This window comes from Mobula hypostoma, chromosome 3 (assembly GCF_963921235.1).
Source record: "Mobula hypostoma chromosome 3, sMobHyp1.1, whole genome shotgun sequence".
Classification (NCBI taxonomy): Eukaryota; Metazoa; Chordata; class Chondrichthyes; order Myliobatiformes; family Myliobatidae; genus Mobula; species Mobula hypostoma.
In genome coordinates, this window is record NC_086099.1 from 44,011,827 (window position 1) to 44,039,182 (window position 27,356).

The 27,356-nt window shown below is 38.8% G+C and overlaps 1 protein-coding gene across 1 annotated transcript in view; it reads left to right on the forward strand.

Moving 5' to 3' along the window:
• map3k1 (mitogen-activated protein kinase kinase kinase 1, E3 ubiquitin protein ligase) overlaps positions 1–27,356 on the forward strand; it is an 87,433-nt gene that overhangs the window by 24,691 nt on the left and 35,386 nt on the right. Inside the window, exons 2-10 of the mRNA XM_063042950.1 lie at positions 14,726–14,876; positions 15,715–15,924; positions 18,849–19,049; positions 19,718–19,834; positions 20,894–21,042; positions 22,098–22,219; positions 22,988–23,069; positions 26,449–26,599; positions 26,876–27,169. Coding sequence (XP_062899020.1) covers positions 14,726–14,876; positions 15,715–15,924; positions 18,849–19,049; positions 19,718–19,834; positions 20,894–21,042; positions 22,098–22,219; positions 22,988–23,069; positions 26,449–26,599; positions 26,876–27,169 — 1,477 coding nt within the window. The remainder of the gene's footprint in view (positions 1–14,725; positions 14,877–15,714; positions 15,925–18,848; positions 19,050–19,717; positions 19,835–20,893; positions 21,043–22,097; positions 22,220–22,987; positions 23,070–26,448; positions 26,600–26,875; positions 27,170–27,356) is intronic.

Here is a 27,356-nt window from a genome sequence, read left to right on the forward strand (position 1 = left end):
GTGTGTTGGCATTCATCAACCATGGGATTGCATTCAAGAGCCGTGAGGTAATATTACAGCTATATAAGATCTTGGAGAACTGTGTTCAGTTCTGGTCACCTCACTACAGGAAGGATGTGGATGCTATAGGGAGAGTGCAAGGATGTTGCCAGGATTGGAGGGCGTACCTTATGGAAATAGGTTGAGTGTACTTGGCCTTTTCTCCTTGGAGTGACGGAGGATGAGAGGTGACCTGATAGAACTATATAAGATGATGAGGGGTATTGATCATGTGGATAGCCAGAGGCTTTTTCCCAGGGCTGAAATGGCTAACACGGGGGGGGGGGGGGGCACGGCATCATTTTAAGGTGCTTGGAAATGGGTACCAAGGGGATGTCAGAGGTAAGTTTTGCCACACAGAGTGGTGGGTACATGGAATGCACTGCCAGCGGCAGTGGTAGAGGCAGATACAACAGGGTATTTTAAGAGACTCTTAAATGGGTACATGGAGCAAGGAAGAATAGAGGGCTGTGCGCTAGGGAAATTCTAGACAGTCTCTACAGTAGGTTACTTGGTCAACACAACATTGTGGGCCGAAGGGCCTGTAATGTGCTGTAAGTTTCTATGCTCAAGAGAACTGAAAATTAGATTTGGCTAGTCACTATTGATTGGTACATGGGGTGGAGGTAAAGGTTCTGAAAGGCGAATGTGTAAGGAATGATGGAACAAATGCAGAGATGTTTAGTGTATGCAATTTTCCTTGATTATTACTTTAATACTTGTTTTGAATATTTGTTACAAACCTCTTAATAGTTGTGAACTTGATTATGTTTGAACAACTAAGATAGCTAATGATGAGAAAAGTTGGCAACGTAAATAAATTACAGTATTTATTTTGCTTGTTTCCAAAGCCATATGAAATTCCAATTACCTCAATTTAGAACACATTTTTAAGGTGTAACTGGTCTAACAACTTGTAGCAAGAATAATAAACCCATTACTCACAGCTCAACAAACTTTTGTGTTTCAAAAACCTTGGAACATTGTGTCAGTTGTCAATCGAACTCGCTGCAAGGAGTTAGGACTAGAACTTAATACAAATGCCTTTCTAAATGAAATATTAACCCAGAACAATGAAGCTGTAGAGTTGTATACCGAGTAGCAATATTTACATTGGAATCACAACCCTGCATATGCTGGAACCTGGAGTAACAATGTGCTGGATGAATTCGGTGTGTCTTTCAGAATCTGGTGACAAGGGTGTGCAGGGAAGGAATTGTCGATTATTTTGGATTGAAACCTTGCATCAGGACTAAGTTTTCAATTCTTTTTAATCTTTTTTTTTCCTTCCTCTTTCTCCCTCCCATCTGATTTGATTTTCTGTTTATAAATTCTTAAGTCTCATGTTAAAAATCCCATCTGTCACCAAGCATGAGGTGCCCCTTGCCACCTCATACTTGCAATGGTTTGTTGTGCTGAAAGATGGGAGCAATATCTATTGATGACTTGACTCAAGAGTCACATTTCTAACAAAATTTCTCCCATTTCAGATATTTTCACTGGGGCTGCTGATCTTACTTAAAAATTCTGGTGGTAACATTGCAGTAAGCAGACTTTCATCAAGTTTTATGTCAACTTTTGTGATAGGTTCTGTGTCTAATGTAATTTTATTCTGATTTAACCTTTTCCCAAAGAATTCTAGATCATGTCTAAATTCTTCTTGGGAATTGTTCTTCCTTATGTTGCCTCTGCTCTTTTTCCAGTGACTTTGTGCCCTCTGATTATTGACTCTGCCAATGGAATAGTCTTTTTTTTTACTCCATTGGGCCCTATGACATTGAATATCCATCAGTTCACCTTTCAACCTCCTAGGAAGAGCAATGTAATCAGTTCCATTCCTAGCTCTTTCATGGGATCCTTGGACTTTTGATCAATCTCTTTCGAAAGAAACTAAATCTGATTCCATCATCTCTTTGGGTAGTAGTTTCCTCTTGTATATATGTGCAGGCAATAGAAGACATCTAGTTTGTCAGGAGTTCAGTAATCACTTGTGTCTGGTCTACTGGCTTTGAAAAGTCATCTCCTTTCCTGAAGTATTTATTGTTAGTTTTCCCAGTTGTTACAATTGGAATTTAGTATAGATGTGAAAATTGCTGAAAAATGTAAATACTGAAGTAAAAGGCAGTTTTGTCCCAGTTAAATGGAAAAAGACCGTATGTCATGTGAAATATAATTGAGATTTTGATCTTTAAGTGTGTGCTTAGAATAACTGTGGCAGATGACATGTGGAAAGGATTTAAAGCACCATGCTTTATTTAAGGTTTGAGTTGTTTGAAAGAGTTTGAGATTGAGGACATCAGAAGGCGCTTGTTTATCTGTATGATGAATGTTGTAGAAGTATCAAGGACCTGTAATACATGTGCTAATAGTTTTGGCACTGTCTTTGATGCTGTGGTATAGTTCAGTGGTCCCCAACCACCGGGCCTCAAAGCATGTGCTACCGGGCCACGAGGAAACGATATGAGTCAGCTGCACCTTTCCTCATTCCCTGTTCACTGTTGAACTTGAGCATAGGGTTGCCAACTGTCCCGAGTTTGCCGGGACATCCTGTATATTGGGCTAAATTGGTTTCTCCCGTATTTCCCCCGCTAAGGTAGAGCGTTCCTATGAAACCTTTCGTGCTGAAATGGCGTGAAGCAATTACCATTAATTTATATGGGAAAAATTTTTGAGCATAACCAGACCCAAGAAATAACCTAACAAATTATACCAAATAACACATAAAACTGAAAATAAATAACACTGACATATAGTAAAAGCAGGAATGATATGATAAATACACAGCCTATATAAAATAGAAATAATGTATGTGCAGTGTAGTCGGGAAGATGAAGGCAAAACTGATTGGTGGGGGGGAAACATCAGCACATGCGCACACAGGTGCCCACGCAAGGCTTCATGGTCATGCTAGTCTCCTGGGGCAAAGTGTCCCGGGAGTTCATGAAGCCTTGGATGCAGTTGATGACATTTTTAAAACAAATCTTGTATTTCTCTGCCAGTTAAGGTTGATTTATACTTGTGCGTACGAAGTTGTGTCTGCGTCACTCTGCAATTCACCGCCAAAACGCTAGTTGGCGGTGGGGTTTCTCTGCCACTGTGTTGAGATTCTTCATGAGAGACATGGACGAAGAGATGCATTTCAAATCTTTTCGGATGTCGACAGGTAGATTTGTTGAATTGGTTCATTGTCTCCAACCATTTATGTCGCATCAGTGTCCAGACATGGGGGAGAAAAGCAAGCGGAAATGCATATGAGGAAATGCGATGCTACCAAACGGACCAATCACAGTTGTTGCGGTCTGCGTCGCCACGACGTGTGAGTTACATTTTTGGGGAGGTGCACATCACCCTACGGCATAGGATACGTGGTACCTACAACGTACATTTGACGCACAAGTATAAATCAGCCTTTAGACCTAATCTAGGTCTTTTAAAATTGTTTTCTAAGTACTTTTAGTCTCTCCAGTTCTATGTAATTTTGTACAGGTATGAGTTGATTACTGTTTTATTGTACATTTTAGAACAACACTGGCTCAGAAATATTTGGAACTCTAAAGTTGTTTTGCCAACTTAAACTTCAGCAAGACTGTTTTGCAGAGTGGGTGCAGCGTAAGGTTTTTGTGTGGTTAGCTAATGCCAAGTTTTGAAACCTGGCAACTAGTTTTAAGTAAAAGAACTGTCTTGACAATAAATGAAAAGATTTTTCCCATCGTTTTACCAATGTATCTTTTGAGTGTTCCTATACCTTCTCCCTCCTAACCTTATTTCCACTGGAAATATCTCCTGAAGTATCTATATTTATTGTTTTGTGTAATAGTCAAAATCCAAGGCCTATCTATTGTGTTTATTTCTTTTAGTGCAACAATTCACATATTAGTATATACATTTGGGTGGCTATAAAAGCTGCAACTGGAATTGCAGTAATCCTGTAAGTTTGCTTTAGGAAACTTGTTCCTTGACAGATTTTTGGTAGTGTTTTATCCTATTTACTGTTGTTTAAAGATGCACATCAAACTTATTAAACTGAGTAAATACTTCTGTAACAAAGTATTTCTGAATTTTCATTTAATATTTCAATAACTTTCCTAGACAAGTGTAATTTGGAGAAGATAAATTATAACAACTTGTACTGAATACATGAAGGAAAATATTGTTTTTTCCTCATTTATTCCAGGGATAAGGACATCACATGCCCAACCAGCACTTAATTTTCCATCCCTAATTGCTGTCGAGAAATTGATGGTGAACTGCTGTAGATGTTGAGGTATGACTATACCTGCAATGCTGTTAGGGAGGGAGTTCCAGGATTTTGGCTTGACAATGGTCTAGTGTGAGCTTCAGCAAACAGAAGTCTTGTCGAAACCTGCGGCTTTCTCAATCTAATATCATGCATATCTTTTAAGTTTAGTTTTGAGCAAGTAAACAACTATAGCAGAGTAAAATGTGCATCTTACCAAACTTCATTTTCAGTCCAACAAAAAGTAACATTAAGCAAGGATTTCAAGTACAAGTAAATACTTAATGCTTGCATGTGGAATTTATTGAGCAATAAAATAATATCCAACGCTAAAATGAAGTTGGGGTTGAAGTTTCAATGGGTGGTGAGATTCTTGTCACGTAAAATAAAGGATCAGACTGATCTCTTGATGCAAAACTGTTGCTGTAAAAGTTTCAGGCACAGCAAATTGACCCCAGTACTTGTGTGTGAAAAGCTTACCGTGCACGATTACAAATTAGAAGTAGGAGTGGAGTTGTCTTGAGCCTACTATGCATTTGGTAAAGTCATGGCTAGGATAATCTAATTTAATCTCAGATGCAATAGTTATTTATCCTCATTGCTCAAATTTCTATCTAATATATATTTCCACTACCCTTTTGAGGAAGGTTCCAGACTTGTGATCCTTTTAAGTAAAGAAAATTTGCCTCATTTCTGCTGCTTTAAATGAGTAACCTTGTCACCCTTCATCTCTAACCCCCCCCCATTTAAAACAGTGATCCCTATTCACGTTTCCAAACCTCAGCAGATATGTCTATTCTCTAACTTTTTTCATTAGAAAGATCACTTGTTACTAGTCTAAATCTGAACTTCTGAGTGCATTAACATCCTTGAGTAATGAGGTCAGTACTATATACATTCTGTGTTCTTTCTGTGTCTCTCAAGTTGTCATCAATGCCCAATATACCATGATGCACCATAAAGCATTAGTTTTGCATTTTATTCCTCTGGGGATAACTGATAACTTTCTCTTCCTGTATACCAGGCTTTGTGATTCATGGCCATGGCATGCAAGTCTATCTTTCTTCGTTTAGAAAACTGCACTTGATTTTTTTTTCCCCCTTCCAAGCTGGCAGTTTCAGTCTGGAATACGTTGTGCTCCATTTGCGAGGTCTTGGCCTATACATTTTACCTTCTGTAGCCTCTTTCTGTCCTCACAATTTATTTTCCCAACTATTTTTGTGTCTCAAGCAAGTAATGGAAGAGATTCTGTAGAAGCTGGAAATCTTGCAACACTCACATGAACATAGAACAGTACAGCATGGTACAGGCCCTTCAGCCCACAATGTTGTGCCGACCCTTAAACCCTGCCTCTCATACAACCCCCACCTGAAATTCCTCCATATACCTGTCTAGTAGTCTCTGAAATTTAACTAGTGTATCTGCCTCCACCACTGACTCAGGCAGTGCATTCCACACACCAACCACTCTCTTGAGTGAAAAACCTTCCTCTAATATCCCCCTTGAACTTCCCACCCCTTACCTTAAAGCCATGTCCTCTTGTATTGAGCAGTGGTGCCCTGGCGAAAAGGCGCTGGGCTGTCCACTCTATCTATTCCTCTTAATATCTTGTATACCACAAGATATAGGAGCAGAAGCATAGAAACATAGAAAGCCTACAGCACAATACAGGCCCTTTGGCCCACAAAGTTATGCCAAACATGTCCCTACCTTAGAAACTACTAGGCTTACCTATAGCCCTCTATTTTTCTAAGCTCCATGTACCTATCCAAAAGTCTCTTAAAAGACCTTATTGTATCCGCTTCCACCACCCTTGCCGGCAGCCAGGGCCAGACTTTAGGCAGGCCTAGGCTGGGCTGCAGCTCAGCGGCCCAAGCTGCAGAGGGGCCCAAAATAGGTAGCTATCATCATGGCGGACAAAAAAAGTACGCAAGTGGAGCACAGAAAAGAAAAAAGAAATGAAAAAGACCATAAGAAAGAAGCATTAAAAAAGACATTGAAATTGACAGAATTTTTTAAACCTGTTCTTGATGATGCTGCAGTACCGTCGCTGTTGTCACAGTCTGAGACCGGTGGACAAACGGAGACTTGTTCAACAGCTAGCGCTAGCACCAGCATTAGCACAGGACCACCATCCTTGCCACAGTCAGCAGCTACAGTTGAAGAGGCAGAGAGCATGACTTTGGGATTCCCAACCACAGAGGCCTCCGAACAACCAAGTCGGGCCGCCATTAATGTTAACGTTACCACTACTGAGGATCCTTACAGCACTGATCCTGCTCGCTGGGGAAAGGAAACGTTAGAAGATTCAGTCCAAGCGTACTGGGCTAAGAAAGGGCTGGAGTCCTGCCAGAATAAGGATGTGGATATCAAAGCTTTGGAACGAGTATACAAACAGTAGAGATGTTTTTTCTCCAAATTTCACTTCAAACGCAAGCTCGTAAATGGTGAGTACATATCAAGGCAGTGGCTCTTGTATTCCTCTTCCACCGGCTGTGTGTTTTGTTTTGCATGCCACATCTTCAGTGATGGTAATTGTCAGTCCATCTTCGAAACTAGCTTTAGCGACTGGAAACATGCCGCTGAGCGCACAGCAGAACATGAAAATAGCAAACACCACAGGAAAACGATACTGACCTACGTTACACTAGCGTCTGACAGCGGAAGAATAGATACAGAACTGCAGAAACAGTTCCAGTCAGAGTGTCTACTGGACCGACGTATTGAGAAGTTTTTGTGAAGTTTTTGGTTGAGAGGGGACTGGCTATCCGAGGCTCCAGTGACATATTTGGCAGGCCTGATAACGGCAACTACATAGGCTCAGATCCACTGGGACAGGACAGGCTGAGTCATCTTACTCTGATGTCACTTGAAAGTGTTCTTGTTTGAAACTGGATTTCAGTGATTTGATCAAGGACTTTGCTGCGAAGAAATCCGGAAGAGCTAGGCTTTAATTTTGAAAAACAAGCATCTGGCTTTGTAAGTATCTAGGCTTGTGTGGCAGTGCTGTTCCTGTTTTTGTGGCAATAGGCTAATAGTTGACTGTTTACAAACTTAGTAAGTAATAAGTGGTCTTTACTCTGCAAGCCACACAGTACAGCAATAGGTTAGTATGTGCTAGATCTCATTTTTCAGAAAGATTGTTGGAGTATTGTCAAGTTTCCTAGTTTGCCATAGTGCCATCTCTCTTGGCCTTTTTGTCTCTCATTTCCATTTTACTTTCTCAGAACACACGGTTGAGAAAAATACCGAGATAAAAATGCTTTGGCATTGTTTGCGAAATAAGTCCTATGGTATGTACAGCAATAGTTAAATAAAGATTTAAGATTTGGTACATCATATTAAGTCTCCCTCATAACTTTACAAAGCCAACTAAGCCTAGGTCAATTTTTGAGTGCTTTCGATGCTATCCTTCAAACTAAGAATCTGCATTACTTTCTGCCCTCCCTCTTAAGGCCTGTAAGCTTATGGCCTACGTATTGTACTAAACCAATGTCTTGGTCCACAGCTTTGACATTTAGCCCAGTACGATCTTTGCTCTGAGAAATTTAGCAAGTCAGCGTTGATACTGTCTGACTCACTGAGGTTCCTCCCAACATTTTGTGTTGCTTCAGCTTTCTAACAAGCTGCCTTGGTGTATATAAATTCTAATAATCTTTGTAGCGCACATTGACAACTTGAAAAAGATCTGTTTATGTCTATTCAGTTTCTTGTTTGCAAACCAGTCTTCCGCCCACACTACGTTTCATCTTGCAGTTAGAGCTTGCATTTTTTTGCCCTGATCTTTTATAGGGCACTTAATAAAATGGCTTCTGAAAATGTGATTTGTTGTATCTCCTGATCTTCATTTGGTGAAGTGTGATTTTTCTTTCACAGATTGTGTTCACTTTGCTCAATTATGTTGAACATTTCTGAGTAACCTGTTATGCCATCTTTCATCATAATGCACTTACCCTCTGACAATTTTTTTTTAAGATTACCAGCTTGATTTCTGCTTATTGTTCGTTTGTTTTTAAATAAGAATTACATTTTAAATTTTTCAATTTTGTGGAACTGTATCAAGACAGGAATTTTGGGAAACAATCAAATTATCACTAATTGACTTCTAACACACTGAAAGTATAGTGCTGTTGGTCCATCTTGTAAAGACCTTCTTGTACTAGGCATGGGCTAAGTGATGAAATATCAAAACATATGTCCAAATTCTAATTCCTTTCTTGTGCAAAAGTGACACTTATTTTTTGTGTTCTGTGTGGTCACACTCATAACTTGAGAAGTAAATCTCATCATTCCTTCATGGTTCCTACATTTGCATTGGATTCTTAAGAGATTAGTAGTAATTTAAGAAAATATTTATTTACATTACTGGAATTTATTCGTTTTAGTAGGTAAGGAAAACAATTTGTGTTCCAGGAAACAATCCAAGAAATATATTTGCTTTGAAATCACTTGGGGGGGGGGACCCTAATGGATGCCTATGTCACTGTGTGCATGCCTCTTCCTCCTGATTTCTTCACGAAGCTAATTGCATACAAAGAGAGTCAAATATTCCCCTGTATTAGTACTTCATTTTTCTAATAAGTATGAACTACTGTTTAATAATATTTGAGGATTTAAAAAGAAGCTGTTGGAGAAGTCTAATAGTTAGGGAGAAAATTCTTTGGATTTGTGGATGTATACAACGAACAATAAATGTCAGATTTGGCAAATACTAAAAGTAGTTTAATTATAAGCACACCAGCATATAATTAAAGCAACCAGGAAAAAAATTACCATAAATTCAAATATTTAATGTTTGCTTCACTGTTCCTTGAAAACCTAATGAATACCTTTTATCTATCCTCCTTGCATGCCATTTATGGCCTAGTGTCAATGCATAATGTGTAGGATGGAAGTGTTTTCAAATTGGGTTTTTAAAAAAAATGGTAACCAATCTTACACTCTGGCCACTTTAAGTACAAGAGTGGAACCCAATATGGTCTTCTGCTGCTGTTGCTCATCCACTTCAGGGTCCGATGTGTTGTGCATTCTGATGCTCTTTGCTCCACACTGTTGTATCGCATGGTTACTTGAGTTACTATTGCCCCCTCCTGTCTGCTTGAACCAGTCTGGTCATTCTCATTAACAAGGTATTTTCAACCACAGAACTGCCAGTTGATGTGATTTTTGGGTTTGTTGGGTTTTTTTTTTGCACCATTCTCTAAACTCTAGAGATTGTTGTGTGTGAAAATCTCAGATCAGCAGTTTGAGTTACTCAAAGCAGCCAGTCTGGCACTAACAATCATTCCATGGTCTGTCACTTAGGTCACATTTATTCGGCATTCTGATGTTTAGTCTGAACAACAACTGAACCTCTTGACCATGTCTGCATGCTTTTATGCATTTTGTTGCTGCCACATGATTGGCAGATTAGATAAGGAGCAGGTGAACTGGTGTGCTGAATGTATATTTTGCCAGCTGTTTTGTGAGCTAGTATGTATCTGAACCCTGCATCAAAGGTTTTCTTAGTGAGACTCCAGGTGTTTTAACTAAATGTAATGTCACTCACAGTTTTTAATCTTTTCTAGGTGTAGACTGGTATTATGGCGTTAAGTTGAATCCAGGTGCAATGTTGGTGATTTGTGGAATCTAAACAATCTTGGGGTTTTGAGTTTTTTTTTCTGCTTCTTGGCTGATGTTTAAATATCATTAATCTTCAGTATGCCCGAGATCAAAATGACCTCAGGTTTACAGTGTGTAAAGTATATGTACGGTAAGCTCTGGTTTGAACCATGAAAAGAGGACAATGTAGGCCCATCATGGTAATTAGAACTGTATTAAAAAGTATAATTTGTCAATAGAACAGATGTTTGCCAACATTTATATTCCCCTTTTCCCACTCCTATTCCCCATCTTCTTGAGTATCCACATCCCCCGAGAGTTCATTTCAAACTTGTTTATTGTCATTCTTCAATACACAAGGGTAAAGGAGAACAAACTGCCTGTTGTCCTGGATCTGTTGTAAGATTTTAAAAAAACCCACAGTAAGCATAAAGAGAACACTTTTTTTTAAAAAAATGCAATAAATATAAAATCAGTCCTCTAAAATATTACATCCTATAAAAATCCTGTGCCCAATACATGCTATAAAATCCTGTAAATGTAAATCCATTTACTGTGGTTCATCTTTCAGTATTTTTAAAGTTGTGAGCTATCTACTTTAATCCTACTATCCGGACAATACTCTTTGAAGAACCAGAGCTGTTTTATTTAAGACTAATCTAAATTCTGATTTGTGTTTAAGAATTTCAAACATCATGAGGGGTGATCTCATTGAAACTTACTGAATGGTGAAAGGACTAGGTGGGCCAGATGTGGAGAGGATGTTTCCTATGGTGGGGATATCCAGAACTAGAGGGCACAGCCTCAAAATTGAAGGGTGAAATTTTAAAACAGCGGCAAGGAGGATTTTTTTTTTTGCCAGAGGGTAGTGAATCTGTGGATTGCTTTGCTGTAGACTGCAGTGGAGGCCAAGTCCGTGGGTATGTTTAAGGTGGAAGTTGATAGTTTCCTGATTGGTTAGGGCATCAAAGGATTTGGCGAGAAGGCGGGTGTATGATGTTGAGTGGGATCTGGGATGTTGATGGAATGGTGGAGCAGACTCAAATGGATTGAATGGCCTAATTCTGGTTCTATGTCCTATGAGAGTCCTTCTAAAGAGAGACCAAAGCATATCAGCAAGTAAACATAGAACATAGAATAGTACAGCACAGTACAGGCCCTTCGGCCCACAGTGTTGTGCTGACCCTCAAACCCTGCCTCCCATGTAACCCCCCACCTTAAATTCCTCCATATACCTGTCTAGTAGTCTCTTAAACTTCACTAGTGTATCTGCCTCCACCACTGACTCAGGCAGTGCATTCCACACACCACCACTCTGAGTAAAAAAAAAACCGTCCTCTAATATCCCCCTTGAACTTCCCACCCCTTACCTTAAAGCCATGTCCTCTTGTATTGAGCAGTGGTGCCCTGGGGAAGAAGCGCTGGCTATCCACTCGATCTATTCTTATTATCTTGTACACCTCTATCATGTCTCCTCTCATCCTCCTCCTCTCCAAAGAGTAAAGCCCTAGCTCCCTTAATCTCTGTAAATGCTGTACTTGATCTGACAGTGTTTGCTGTTGGATATGTGTTTTATGCCTTTAGTATGTGTGTACAGAATGCGACTCAGAAGGACAACTCTTAGAGCTGTATTCTGTATGCATACTTGAGTCTTTGAGTATGACGCATGTTCCAGTATGATGTGAACAGCATTCGCTCTGGCATTGAATAGACATTATGCACCTATCAGTTTGTTATTCCTTTTGTTTTGTTTCATCATTCAATCTGAAGACAGTGTCCCATATAAAACAATCTCTAGTGTTGAATGGGGAGGGGGCAATGAATTAGTTGCTTTTGTATTGAATAATTGGTGGGAGAGAACTAAATTCAATTTTATGTCCATATTTTCACTTTGCCCTTTAGGAAGTCGCTAGATCGAATGGGAAGGGTTTTGGCTGGAAACATCAACTGTCCTGTTTTGCTAGATGCTGCCTGGCCTGCTGAGTTCCTCCCACATAGTGCGTGTGCGTGCGCGTGTGTGTTGTTAGATGGAATGGGAAGGCCAAGTATCTTGTCATCTTCTGAGCCTAGGTGACTGCAGCCAATTCAGTGTTTCCCCTTTTAGTCCTGACTGAGATGGACTATCTTACCATTGAACCTGAGGCACTCTTTATTTGCAAGCTATCTTCATTGATTCCACCATCTGTGTGAATTATGTGAAAAGTACAAAGGCAGCTAATACTTACATTAAGATCATCAGTTGGCATGAACTGTAGTTAGAAATTGTTACTTTCAAACTTTTTTGTAAGAGAAGTATCTTTGGAACTTTAAATGTTTTTTTTTAAAAAGCCATATAAAGTAATTTATAGCACTGAAAAAACAGCAGTTGGCCCATATCCATGCTTTCTGAAATGGAATTTGGGTCTTACAATGTACTTCAATTCAGTTGATTGTTTCTGCATTTCTCTGAATTGTTTATTTATGTTTTTGCATATCAACATACATAAATATAGGAAGATCCTTTATTATTAGCAGAAATTTTCTCAACTCTTTGAGAAGTTGCATTTGGTGGAATGGATGAGACCCAGTTGCACATTGGAACCTTTTTGAACCCAACAAGAACCGTTGCATTGCGCAAGTGCAGAGGAAAGCAGGACAGATGGAGAAATAAGTAACTATTGTTCCTGACAATTTCGTGGAGGAGGGGAGAATTTCGGTAGGCCTCAGTATGATCACTTGAAATTGGCATAAAGGGGCATGAGGTTGCACATGAATTGATAATTTTTTTTGTGTGTAAGTGAATGGGGTTAAGGAAGCATCTGCCCAGTTATGGAATATACAATGAGTCTTTCAAAGTTTCAGTTTTGATCAGCTGGACAGCCCTGCCTTCTCTGCAAACTTGCACGTCACTTCCTCTGAGCTGTGTGCCATAAAGTCCAAGAGATGCAACATGGAAATGGCCTTCCCATGATGCCATGACAACCATCAAGCACCTGATTGTATGGATGCTACCTGACCTGCTGAGTTCCTCCAACATTTTGCATATCTATTGGTATCTATAGGTATCAGTATACAGGTATTTCTTGTACAAGTGACTTGTGCTATTACACCGTTGACTCTTTAAGGTACAAGTTCTCAATGTTTATAATTTCTATACCCTAAAGCAGGACAATCTCTGTCCCTGGTGCATTTTGTACTTCCTCTCACGGTCACAATCCTCAGTGCACTCGTACTCCAATACAACTGATTATTGTCAATTGTATTTGTTATGTTCAATTGCTGGCTGAAATCTTTCAGGCACTGGCATTCTAAATGTATATTAGTGTCAAAGGTGGTTTCTAAACAGCTCCTTGTTTTTTTCCCCCCCATTATTCATCTTTTTCCACCAACCCCTCCTGTGTCATTTTCCTTATGACATAGTTTCAGTGTGCTGAATGACCTCTCAAGCTGACTCTGGGAGTAATCTCACCAACCACACCTTTATTTCCCTGAAAACTATTGTCGTCTATTGAAACGAGAGAATACTTGAATCAGGAGACTTGTGTTGTTGCAATTCATGTGGATGAGGGGAAATTTACAGTAGCCAATTAACCTAGCAACTGGTATGTCTTGGGAAATGGGAGGGAGAAAGCTGAGGCATCTAGGAGGAACTTGTGTGGTCACTGGGAGATCATGTGTACTCCACGAAGATTACACTGGAAATCAAAATCGTGCCTAGGTCTCTGGAGCTGTGAGACAGCACTTTACCACTGTGACTGTCTGGCTGTCTTGCTCTCTCTCCCATCTGCTAATCTTTCAGTTGCCTTCAATATTGTTTACTTAATGCTCTAACAATGTGCCTCCAGGCTGCAACCCCACTATCCACCCCCAGATCATCACAACTATGCAAGACTTTTTTTTAAAATCCCCTGTAACAGAAAGGGATAACCAAAAAGCACAACAGGAAGTTAACTCATCAGGAAATGTACCCCGTGTGCTGGATTATTAATAATGTGTATATGTTCATCAGAAAAAAATCAAGCAATTTTTGCCAGCTAGAAAATGGAGACTATTCTCACAAAACTGCAATAATAATGAACATATACAGATTTTTGTTTTCAATAACACTATCGTAAAATTAACCTTGTATGTTCACTTCCTGTGACTGATGATAAAACATACTTTACCCTATGCAGTGCTTTCTGCTGAACTATTTGCACACCCCCACTGAGAATGGTTTTGGTAACCTTGAGCTTTTGAGTAAATTAGTGATAATACTCCACAGTACCCAGTGTGTATATACCAGCGTTGTTTTACTGTTGTTAAAAAGCTTGATAGGGTTCATTTATTTTGTTTAAATCCACTGCCTTAAACTGCTTGTTAATAAGCTTCCTTTTGCTCTGTTGGGTTATTGCTTGCACATTAATGTGTTCCTGCTGTTTCTCTGAGGGCCTCTAGTGTCCAAGGTTACAGTATTATTTTGTAAATCCAAATGTTCAGACATTCTATAAATGTACTTAATATATTAGGATATCTAGTAATTCCCCAGAACAGTTACGGCCTTGTATTAGGTTTGGAGAATAGTTGAACTAAAACTTTTTATTATTTCTGTTAAGACTTGTTTTGCAATCTGACTCTTGCTGAATGGATATTATTGGTGATCTTACCTTAAGAAGCAACTACAAATCCTATTGATCAGTATTAATGATTCTGAGAGAAGCAGGTTGTCCTACCTCACCCTTGGAAACTCTCGCCGTAGAAGTATACAAGAAAGGTAGTTTCAGAAAATACTCTGTAGTTGTTGAAAGAGTAATAGATATAAAGTGCAGTATTTATAAACAATAAACTGGCTTTATTATTTAGTTATATTTCTACATTTTTTTCCTCCAGTCGGGACATTGAAAACAAGGAGACACTCAAAGGGTTAACAAAGATGGATGACCGCCCAGAAGAGCGCACAATTAGGGAAAAGCTGAAGGTGACTTGCATGCCAGCCTGGAAGCATGAATGGTTAGAAAGAAGGAACAGACGAGGACCTGTAGTAAGTACAGTGATATATCTTGCAAAGGAACGTTTTTTTGAGCAAGAGAAAGTTTTGGCAGAGACAGTTTCTGCATTATTCTGTGAAAAGTGCAAATGATTAAAAGGAGGAAGGGATACAAATTAAAATTATGAATGCATTTTGTAAGGAAGGGAGATGGGACTTGACTAATATCAAAATGTAAGCTTTCATCCACACTTAAAATCCCATAATTTCAAGTTTTAATTTTCAAATGCTTGTATTTCAGTTTCTGCCTTTTATTCTTGTGCAGACCCAAACTCACTTTCTGAAACATGATTTAAACAAAAATAATTATAATCGTACTTTTATTTCCTGCTTTACTCTAAGAATTCTTCAGTCTGAAAGATATTTGGTATGACATCAACTCTAATGCTGCTGGCTCTTGTAATTAATATCAGATTAAAAGTAGCATTAAATTGGGGTAAATGAGGTGTTGAGTCCACAGACTAAGTCCCAGGTGTACTCCTTTAGACACTGGTTGCATTGCAGGTATAAACTTAAAGCCTTATCACAGTGCCCTCTACTGTTATTTTAGGTACTTGTCCTAGTTTTCTTTGAAATAGGCACAGATGTTTCCCTTTCCTTTTAGTATATAAATTGTGTGTACATGTACATTATTATAATGTCATGCAGATTATTACCAAATTATTAAAATTAATTTGCTTTTAATTTTGTAGTCCAGGATAGTTCTATGTCATGCCTACATGCACTCGGTGGAAATTGCAAATGACTTACTAAATTTAATTTAAACTTTTTTCTTTTATAGCCCAGTTCACTGGAAAAAAATAAACTAGGGTCACTTTTGTTTTTCTTGCAGATTGTGAAGCCAATTCCAGTGAAAGCAGATGGGACAGAGTTTGGAAAGCAAACATCTGACTGTCAAACAAATGCAAATGTCTCTCCACAAATGCAGCCAAGAAGGCGCAGTCCTTCCCCCAGTAGTTCATCATCATCATCATCATCTTCAAAATGTGTTGCAAAGTCCGAATCTCCTGGTGTAAGGAGAAAAAGAATATCACCAGTTCCTGTAAGTGCATGGAAAAAAAATTCTGACTTTCCTGACCACAGTGAAATGGTATTTAAATGTACAAGTGTCTAAAAATCAAATTACCAACAGTCAAATACTGAATAATGTGGCATAACTTTATCTAAATTAGCCTCCAAATTCATAATGTATGAGCTAACCATCTTCGGGTGGCCAAATTCTATCACAGTTTCAACACTCAAGGCTGACTTTAAAGGAGCTAATATTTCGAGGACTGAGTTTTAATCTTCTTCCAGCTGACTAAAATTTTAAAGTGTTGTGGCTTTCTCGGGTGCATGAGAATTTATTGAAATGTGCAAGAAAATTAATGAGTCTACTTGATGGGTTAGAACTGACATTTTCCATGGACAACATTGTAATATTAGGAACTAATTCAGAAATATGCTCAAACACGAGGAATTCTGAAGATGCTGGAAATTCAAGCAACACACATCAAAGTTGCTGGTGAACGCACCTACGCTCTGTCCGCCAGAGAAAGCAGGATCTCCCAGTGGCCACACATTTTAATTCCATGTCCCATTCCCATTCTGATATGTCTATCCACGGCCTCCTCTACTGTAAAGATGAAGCCACACTCAGGTTGGAGGAACAACACCTTATATTCCGTCTGGGTAGCCTCCAACCTGATGGCATGAACATTGACTTCTCTAACTTCCGCTAATGCCCCAACTTCCCCTCATACCCCACCTGTTATTTATTTATATACACATATTTTCCCCTCCCCCTCCCCCTTTTCTCCCTCTGTCCCCCTCCCCCTTTTCTCCCTCTGTCCCCCTGCCCTTTTTCTCCCTCTGTCCCTCTGACTATACCCCTTGCCCATCCTCTGGGTTCTCCCCCCCTCCTTTCCTTCTCCCTGGGCCTCCTGTCCCATGATCCTCTCATATCCCTTTTGTCAATCACCTGTCCAGCTCTTGGCTCCATCCCTCCCCCTCCGGTCTTCTATCATTTGGGATCTCCCCCTCCCCCTCCCACTTTCAAATCTCTTACTAGCTCTTCCTTCAGTAAGTCCTGACGAAGGGTCTCAGCCCAAAATGTTGACTGTATCTCTTCCTAGAGATGCTGCCTGGCCTGCTGTGTTCACCAGCAACTTTGATGTGTGTTGCTCAAAAATATGCTGTTAAGTGTATGATGAAATATTGTTAATTTTTACATTGACAGGGTGAAAATGAATGTCCCTGGGTTTTTAGTCTGATGGTATTTTAGAACTGTTCAACTGTGCTAAAGTTGCCTTTTGAAATCAGAATTGCATAGGATGCACAACATGGAATATAAAGCCAAATGACACACTTGATTTATAGTAGTCCAGTGACCGTTTTTAATCCTTGTGGCAATGTGGTTAACATTGATCAGAATCTGAATTGTTATCATGAAATATGACATGGAATGTGATGTTTTGTGGTAGCAGTAGAGTGGGTGCGTAAAATTACTATAAATTACAAAAGTCAGTCAATAGTACAAAAAAATGAATAACAGTGCTGTCCATGGATTGTGTTCCTTAATCATTGAGTAGAAGTCCTACCAATGAAATATGTATGCTATTAATGTACTTTATTTTATTCAGGATTCCATGATGCATTTTGACAGGGTGGGGGGGGGGAATGTGGAAGTACACACATAAAATTAGGAGTGAACCACTTGGCCTGCTCCACTCTTTAGTATGATCATTGGTGAACTGATTACAACTCAGCTCTGTTTCCATCTACTCCCACTAGCCTTTCACCACCTTATTGACAAAATTCTCTGCTCTCTTGAAATACTCAAAAGATTCAGCTTCCTCCACCCTTTGAGGAATTGAGTTCCAAAGGCTAAAGAAAACTTGAGCTGTCTCTGGTTAAGTGGATAACCCGTTATTTTTATTCAGTGATCCCAAGTTGTAGGTTCTCCCATAAAAGGAAACAGTCGTACAATACAAAAATAGGACTTTCAGCCCGGCTAAGCGATGGGGTGAGTGAAATTATCCTGTCAGATTCGAGGCTCTGATGGTTGAGGGGTTTTAAATGTTCCTGAACCAAGTGGTTTGGGTCCTGAGGTTCCTGTACCACCTTCCTGATGGCAGTGAGAAGAAAGCATGACCTGGATGATGTGCATCCTTGTGATGGATATGCTCAATGATGGGGAGGACTTCACCTGTGATGGACTGAGCTGTATCTCCTACTTCTTGTAGGATTTTCCATTGAAGGGCATTCATTGGTGTGCCCATACCTTGCTTGCACCAACTGCATGAGTATCAGCTATGTTAATGAAGGACATTGGCTAAAAGGGTCTGAATATGCAACATTATTTTTATATGGTTTGGCCAAGTTCCATTCAAGTATTGCTTTTTGTATTGTACAAAAGAAAGCTGCAAGTGCTGGATACTGAGTGGAAAATGCTAGAGATGCCCCAGTTGAAAGCTCATTAACCTGAAACATTAATTCTGTTTATTTTTCCATAGATGTTGACTCATTCCTGAGTGTTATCAAAATGTTGGAATGAGTAAGCAAATTCTTCCCAGTATTTTCCATGAACTGCCTGAACTTGGATTATTGTGGGTCTTGATGGGAGAATGATAAAAAAAAATTCTATTTCTAGCTCGTAACAGTCCTTTTTCTATTTTTAAAAAAACACCACTTGTAAATGGTGCTGCAGAAAAGTTAAAATAAACTTCATAGTTGGATATCCTATAATCCTCTTGGAAAATAATAGCAAAACACGTTATACGACTCTAAGTTGTTACTCGCTATTCAGAGCAAAGTACTGGTTTTATTGAACAGCTGACAAGCTATAAAAATGCTCGGGTTCCTTTGCTTGTACATTTACCTGGTAAGGTAGGCGCCTGTGAAGAACAATTGCTTTTGTAGATACTAAAGAAGAATTCTAAAATCTGGCTGTGGTGGAAGTTTTTCCAATTTTTTTTTCTTGTGTAGTTTCAGAATGGACGTGTAACACCACCGAGAAGAGCTCCTTCACCTGATGGCTTCTCACCTTACAGCCCTGAAGAAACGAACCGTAGAGTCAACAAAGTAATGCGGGCTCGCCTATATTTGCTGCAGCAAATAGGGCCAAACTCCTTCCTCATTGGAGGCGATGTTCCTGACAATAAGTACAGGGTCTTTATTGGTCCTCAGGTCAGTTGGAGTACAATTGTTAATATTTTCATTTTCACCTTTAGAAGAAATAACTGAGCATATTCATAGCCCTTCCTTCGGAATGTTTTATAACAGATTTTGGGCTGTTCCAGTTACAATTTTGTAAATTGCTCACGCTTACTAAAGTATTGTGGCAGTATGAAATATTGTATGTAGATAATTTGCTTATCAAAGCAAAGATTATTATATTGCATGGCTCTGAATGATATTATTTTTTACGATGTACATAGTATGGTATTCCTCAAAGTCAGATTTGTATCAACTTTCAAAAAAGGGATATAGTTGGTTGGAAGTTGTACTGAAAGGCTATATTGGCTTGGTTTTGGTAATTGGAAGACATCAAGTTCCACAAAAATTACCGAAGACATAATGACTGTAAAACTTGAATTTGTACTATACCATTTAGTTAAAGCTGCCAAGTTCCTGCTGTTCTTGATCACACGTTTTATTCAGTTTGGTAAAATTAAATCCTCAGTCCCAACTTGGAGGGTGGAGGGAGAGGAGATCTATATGAAGTAATCATTCTAGGGGAGGATACCGAGGAAGACATATTGAAGGCTTGGAAGATCTTCTGGCAAAAAATTAGCTTTTTACTATTAAATTTAACTTCCTATCCTTGAGCATTTTGCTAATTTGATCTTTTGCAGACTTGCAGTTGTGGACGTGGAACATTCTGCATTCATGTGCTGTTCGTTATGTTACGAGTTTTCCAGTTAGAACCCTCTGATTCATTGTTGTGGAGAAAGACTTTGAAAAATTTTGAGGTAAGTGGAACTTTCAGATTCACTTCTGATTTTTTTGATTGAATTCATAATCTTTAGATTAAATTTGTGGATCAACTTCCATAGCCCCAGAAAATCCCATAGCACTTTCTAGCCAGAAAGAACAGTCACTAATTTTGCACAAGGTCCGAGTATCAATGATAAGTGACTGGCTGACTCACAGTTGTGGGATAAATACTGGACAGAACATATTGAACATAGAAACTTGCCTACTCTGCTACAGAACTGTGGTGCAAGATATTTTGTGCTTGGCAATGCAGGCTAGCTAGCTCTTGGAGTGCCACCTCACCTGAGGTGCAAACTTGTATGCTTTGCATTGTTGGTTGTTGCCTTACCTTTCCAGAGATGGATTCTTTTATTTAAAAAAAACACACTGCCAGTGCAGATATTACAGACAGACTTATTAAACGTTATGGAGTAGTTTAATTACTGGGCAAAAAATGCATTGGGGAAGAAAACAATATTTAGGATGCTGCCACAAGCCAGTTTGGGGGAGGGGGAGGAAGGACTAGGAAAAAACTTGTTTATTGGAAGAGAACTAATAGATGCCAATACTTAATATGGTTGTTTTCATGAACCAGTCAAGGGCAGCTTGGTAATGCAGGACATCCGAGTCCACTGACTTAATACTGATCAAAATGAGTAATAGAAATCATCTGTTTTACTGTGTTCTGCTTCACTGTGCCAAAGTAGGCTGTTCCCATGGGAAGCCAATTAATATGTAAAATTTTGATAGTGCTTTGGGCCAATAGGAGGTGGATTGGGATTGCTGGAGAAGTAACAGGAGATCTTATCCTAACACATAAGATATCTTTAGGGAAGGGGGGCGGTCATAGGTTTTGGCAGTACATGGTAACTGGATCCAGTTTATGAAATGTGAGGGAAAAATTGCCAGACTTGTCGAAGGCCCTGTTGATTACAGTGTATGCACAATCTCTGCACGGGAAGAAGGAAATGATGTAGAAAGTAGTTGTCAAGCTTGTGCAATAGGATTGGTTTTAACCAAAATATAATGAAAATTTGTTTTTTTTCTTTCAAAAGGTGGAGAGTCTGTTTCAGAAGTACCACAATAGACGGAGCTCCCGTATCAAAGCACCATCACGTAGTACCATACAGAAGTTTGTTTCCCGTATGTCTAACTCGCATATATCTGCTTCATCCAGTACCTCTACATCCAATTCAGAAAACAGGTTGGTATTGGAATGAATAATTTTAAAGGGGTCTGGGGAATGGAATAATTACTTCCAAATTAATTTGTTAGGACAAGAAAAGTTAACCAACTGTATAGTCTTAATTCTTGTTTTGACAGATTAATTTGAAAGCACCTGCTCTTTTGTCCTTTGAATTCTGTTTTTCGTATTGATTCTTGTTTTAAATGCGCTGTTTCATTTCTTGTTTAAATGTGCGCATCTAATCTTTATATTCTGTGAATGAGGAAACATGAATTAAAATTTAGTTTCTGCTGTTTGGTTGGCATTAAGATTTCTGAGTTAATGAAAGTGGTTTTAATCCAAAAGAAGCACCTAACATTGCCAAGCATGAGAATTGGAAAATTTCAGGAAGTTGCATAGTCACTGACCGTACACAGGTTTTTGGATAATAAATTTCTTCATGTTTGAACCCTAAATAGCTGACCTCTCGTCATAAGACTTTTGACAAGCTCTTCAGCCAAGAGAAGCAGCTTCTCCGCATCTTTAAACATGTCCTTCAATGCAGTTGCCCCTTGTTCTTATAAGCACTGACAGATCAAGGTCTACTCTGCTTTGTCTCCTTGATGGGCAGTTATTTCATTTTGGAAATAAATCAAGTAAACTCGCGTGGGTTTCCCCCTCTTTCCCACCCCTCTTCTCTCCCTCTGCCATCTCCACCACTCCACATTTCTATCTAAGCACACTCCAACTCCTAAGGGTTGTATATTCTTAGTTTGCAGTAATGACTCAAACCAAAGTTGTCTCCAGTGAACTATACGAAGCCCAGTCATTGCTACTTGAAATTAAAAACATGTCCATTCAACACATTCTGTTTCATCCATGTTCTTATAATTTAAAGGAAGTGGAATCTCAGTATTGTTGATTAAATTTTAAATAAAACTTAGGATCTATTGGTATTTGTGTTTATGGAGAAATTTGATAGGAATAGGGAAATTGACTTTTGCATGTGTACATACAGTCTTAATAGACAAGAAGTTTTGGAATTTGGTAATTTCGTGAAACTTTAAAGTTGGGATTTTTTCTTCTTTATATAGCTTGAAGGATGAAGAAGAACAGATGTGCCCCATTTGTCTTCTGGATATGTTGGATGAGGAAAGCTTAACAGTGTGTGAAGAAGGCTGCAGAAATAAACTTCATCATCACTGCATGTCAATCTGTAAGTTTATGATTTTCTTCAACTTTAGCTTTTAAGCAGAGTTCAAAGTAAATTTATTATTATGTTTGTCACCATGTACAAATCTGAGATATATTTTCTTGCGAGCATCCTCAATAAATCCATAATGGAAACGATAGAGGACTACACCAACTTGGGCATTCAGCTAGTGTGCAATGAACGCCAATATAAAAAGAAAGAAATAATCATAATTAAACAATAAATATTGAGAACCAGGTGAGTCCTTGAAAGTAAGTCCCTAGATTGTGGGAGCATTTCAATGATGAAGTGAAGTTATTCCCTTTGGTTCAAGAGCTTGATGGTTGAGGAGTAATTACTGTTCCTGAACCTGGTGGTGTGAGTCCTGAGGCTCCTGTTCCACCTTTCTGATAGCAGCAGTGAGAAGAGACCATGTCCTGGGTGGTGTCAATAAACTTGAATATGGCATTAGAGCTGTGCTTAGCTACACAGTCATGAGTAGATAGCGAGTAGAGTCGGGAGCTAAGCACTCAGCCTTGTGGTGCACCTTTGCTGATGGAGGCTGTGGAGGAGATTTTGCCAGTCTGAACTGACTGGGAAATGTGACAACTTGAAAACAGAAGTGCGGATATTTTAATCTGGAGCTCAGCAGATTAGCTAATTATTCTGGATTCATTGTGAAATGATGATTTGAATTGGAAACTCAAAAAGATTTACTGTGGTCTATTTTCTGAATGTATTTAAAAATGTTTTAAAGTAATGGTGCATTGAGTTTGTTGGGCTTTATTCCAGGGGCTGAAGAATGCAGAAGAAACCGGGAGACACTGATCTGTCCTCTTTGTAGAGCCAAGTGGAAGTCCCATGAACTACACAGGTAGTGAAATTTGCTTCATGAATTAGGCTGTTGTTCATATACCTCTAATACTCTCACCTCATTTTAATTCTTGCCTATTTTTGAATCAATTTCCATTGATGGTTTTGTGGCACTCTCTCAAAATTACAACCTCTGATTAAACCTGTGCTGTGTTTCCCTCTTGGATTTCAAGGGAAGTGATGTTAATGTTGAAATTCAGGAGTTCATCAGATCTATTTGTTGTGAAAAGGTCACATCTGGGAGTTCAAAATTGCTGCTTGATATTTTTGATGTTTTTTATTAAAATGTTGAAGCTCTTGTATCCATCACCAGATTTTGTACAGCATAAATTTAAGTTTGGAGGAAAGATAAAGGGAACTGAGGGGCAACTTTTTCCACACATAGGGCGATGGGTATGTGAAATTAACTGCCAGAGGAGGTGGCAGGTTGCAGTTCAATGTTTAAAAGACATATGGTTGGGTACATGGATGGGAAGGGTTTGGAGGGATATGGGCCAAACATAAGTAATTGGGACTAACCGAGGTAGGCAATTTGGTCAGCGTAGATGAATTGGGCTGAAGGATTTGTTTCTATACTCCATACTGACTCCACTCTGACTCTGATTTGTCTGCCCACCTCAAAAATGCCTGAAATTTGCATTAGTAGATGACAGCAAAACTATTGGTACATTGATAAATGCGATAACTGACAATGGAAACCAAACAGACTCTGTAGCCCTCATATTTAGATGGCAATGTAAAGCTGGTGTTAATGGTCTCTGCAGGGTGGAAGTTTGTGGTATTTGCAGATGAAGTTGATACAGAACTGTTACTGATGTTATGTGAATTTAATCTATTTACTCATATTCGTCTTTGCATAAAATAGTGAAAATGACCCTTGATCAGTCAGATGTAACTGAGTTTTTAACAATGTACTAAATAGTTGCTGAGCAACCTCACTCACACAAAATCTCATGTTCTCAGGACATTTCAAAATTCATTATTTTAAATGGAGTTTGATGTATAGATGTTTATGTTTATGTCCAAATCTTTATTTCACCTTCACCAATTTCATTGGATGAATTTGAAACTGATGTCAGAAATAAATATGTGCACTTGAAAAGAGACCAAATATTTGTAAAGATCAGGAACAGGTAAGCAGCAGACTGCAAAATCTAAACAGAAAATGGCGCAAACACTCAAAACAGGCAGTATCTGTATAAATGTGCATGGAGTTCAAGGTTTCAGGTCAAAAGTGTCAAAGATTCAATGTACATTTATTATCAAAGTATGTATGTAGTATGCAACCCTGAGATTCATCTTCCCAGAGACAGCTACAAAACAAAATCAATCACGGAACCCGTTTAAGGAAAATCAAACCCAAAAATTCCCCGCACGTGCAAAACCAAATTGCCCAAGCGACAAAAAAAAAGAGTGAAAAACACAAAATATAAAACACCCAACCCACAAAGACGTCGAAGGAGTCCAGGCATATTCAGTTCAGTTCAATCTAGTGCTGTGTCGTTCGTTATCTGCAGGCTACCCCGATCAAGATTGCAAAAATAGCAGCAAAAAAAGGAAGGACCAAAAATACATCATAACATGAGCTATAGAGTCCAATCCACAAACCATGTTGAGTAAATCTTGCCCAAGACCCAGGACTCTGGCACCATTCTTCAACAACATTGAGGGAGAGCGGGAAACCATTCAAACACAGGGACCACCTTCCAGGAGCAGTGAGCAGAGTGACGAGAGTTCGCCGCATGCAGAAACTCTGCTCCAGCAGCAGCGAGAAAGAGGTTGGTAGACGACGCTGAACACCCGCTTGCCTTCCACTCTCGCCTCTGATTGCAATCTTCCTCGACGTTTTTAATTGGTGAGAAATGAAGTCGATAATGGGCTCCAGGCTTCTTGTCTTCGAGGCCGCGCGCTTTGCTCAAAACCTCACCAAATACCCTCAGCGACAGCAAAGTGCCAGATCGCTCAATTGGCCCAAAAACACACCATCGAAATGTAGATCACAGGTTCCAACAGTAGCAGAACCACACTCGAAAGAAAAAGAAGTGAAAGAAGTAATTGCGTGAACCACCTGAAGGATGTCGCTCTTGATCACTTTGTTCACTGGCGCTATCTTTTCATGTAGATGATCTTTGATGTTATTTATTAGCCATTTCTCTTTCCAGAAATGCCAATTCCCATTTCTGTTTCAAAATTATATCCAAAATTTGTTCAGTGTACCTTAACCAAAAAATGATTTTATTTTTGTGAGCATGGGGGTTTAGCCTGATCTGGTTGGTGTAAATAAAATTCAATTTTCTTTAACTTTAGTTGGTAAGCTACAAAACAGCCCCAATTACACTGAACAACCATTTTTTCTGAAGGTGTTGCTTCCTCAGAGATTCTTTTTGTTTGATAGACCACTTACTTGTATCACGTAGGAATTTGGAGAAATTAGAGATTAACTTTTATTGAATATAATGGATTTCATTGCATAATGGTACTGATGCTTTGTAATAGTTCAACTAAGCTAAAAATGTTTTGTTGATGATTTTCATTTGTACTGAAGTTCTCACTTAAATGTCCAACAATAATCAGCCAGTTGCCTCGATGCTGTTTCTCCAAAACCACAATGTCCTGGTGAATCCTTTCACCATGCTCATCACTGACAGCGCCAAGATTTGCAGGAGAGAAGTCTAAACGGGAATGCAGAAATTGAATCTTTAGTGACATGTTGCACTTCATGGTTTCAGCTTAAATTGTGGGCAACATTTTAATTGACTTGAATTATGAATTGAAATAACAAATATAGGCAATTTTTAATAGTGTGTGTGATATTCATGGTGATTTTCATGATTAGCTGCCCAAAATCCATAATATGTACGCAAATGTATTTGGGAAGCAAAATCTTTGTCCAGTGTTAATTATAAAAGTTACTACTAAAATTATAGCCTAAATTTTACAAACAAAGCTCAAGCTCACCATGCCCAATCTCTGCTCTTCAGGACTACATTGGTTGCCTGTGTCCAGGTTAGATGGTCTTGTCCAGTGACAAGACCATAAGAGCAATGCGACTTGGAAGAATCCTACTCCCAGTTCAATTAGCTGTTAAAGCTGTCATGATTTTGAAATGTTTGTCTTTTGAATTACCAAAATTCAAAATTTTTTGAAGTTGTTATCATCCTCTAACACAAATGTTGGTATTTCTCAGCAAGGTACAGTTCTGCTGACAAGTCCAGTAACAACTGTATTGACAGAGATGCCATTGACCGTCAGTAAAATATTTGGGATTCTTGTGGATATAGGCAAATGTAGAAATCCCAGATTTGCTGGAATTTCATTCCTTTAATATTTTTGTTGCAGGATTTTACAAGACAGCTTTGTTCTTTTTTTTCTTTTTAAAGCCATGAATCTCAAAGTTCAATGCAGCTTCAAAATTTGCAGCAGGATGCAGCTGCACAGAGACGACAACAGGACAGTGACTTTAGTCTTCATCATTATGGTGTCCAACAAATTCCACATTCTTACAAGGAGCTGACAGAACCTTGGATACAGGTGAGGAGATGTCAATTACTTTTACTTTTATTCGTAAGAATTATTGTGCTTTATTGAATGCATTGGAAAATTTTAAACACATGCCTTATGAAAACCGTCAAAGTTTTGAAACCTATTATTGAATTTCTGTGATAAGTTGCAATATTTATCAGACTGAACTAGCCATAAATGCTTAATAATTTTAACTGATAAAACTCCTTATTTGGAGTATGTACTTTTTAACAATTTAGATTTTTATCTGTCGTTTGCTGTTATGCTGTCCATTTTCTTGTTTAGGTTTTTGGAATGGAACTTGTCAGCTGTCTCTTTTCTCGGAACTGGAATGTACGTGAGATGGCACTAAGACGTCTTTCACATGATGTTAGTGGTGCCTTGCTTTTGGCAAATGGTGAAATCCGTACTGGAAGTTCCTCTTGTAGTAATGGACCTGACACTGGATCTAGTTGTCTAATAGGAGCCAATGGATCATCTCAGACTGATATCTCAGGAGATGTGGTGGTGGAATCATGTTGCAGTGTACTCTCTATGGTCTGTGCTGACCCAGTCTACAAAGTATATGTTGCTGCTCTGGTAAGATATTAGTATTTTAAATGTATTATACACAATGCTCAGTCAATAAGATGCCAGTTCCAAAATGTATTGTGTAAATCACCTCTCAAAACTCAAAATTAGACCACAAACAAAAACTTGTAGAATTTATTTTATTGTAGACATTTTGTTACTTGTAAGCAACATACACACAAAATGCTGGAGGAAC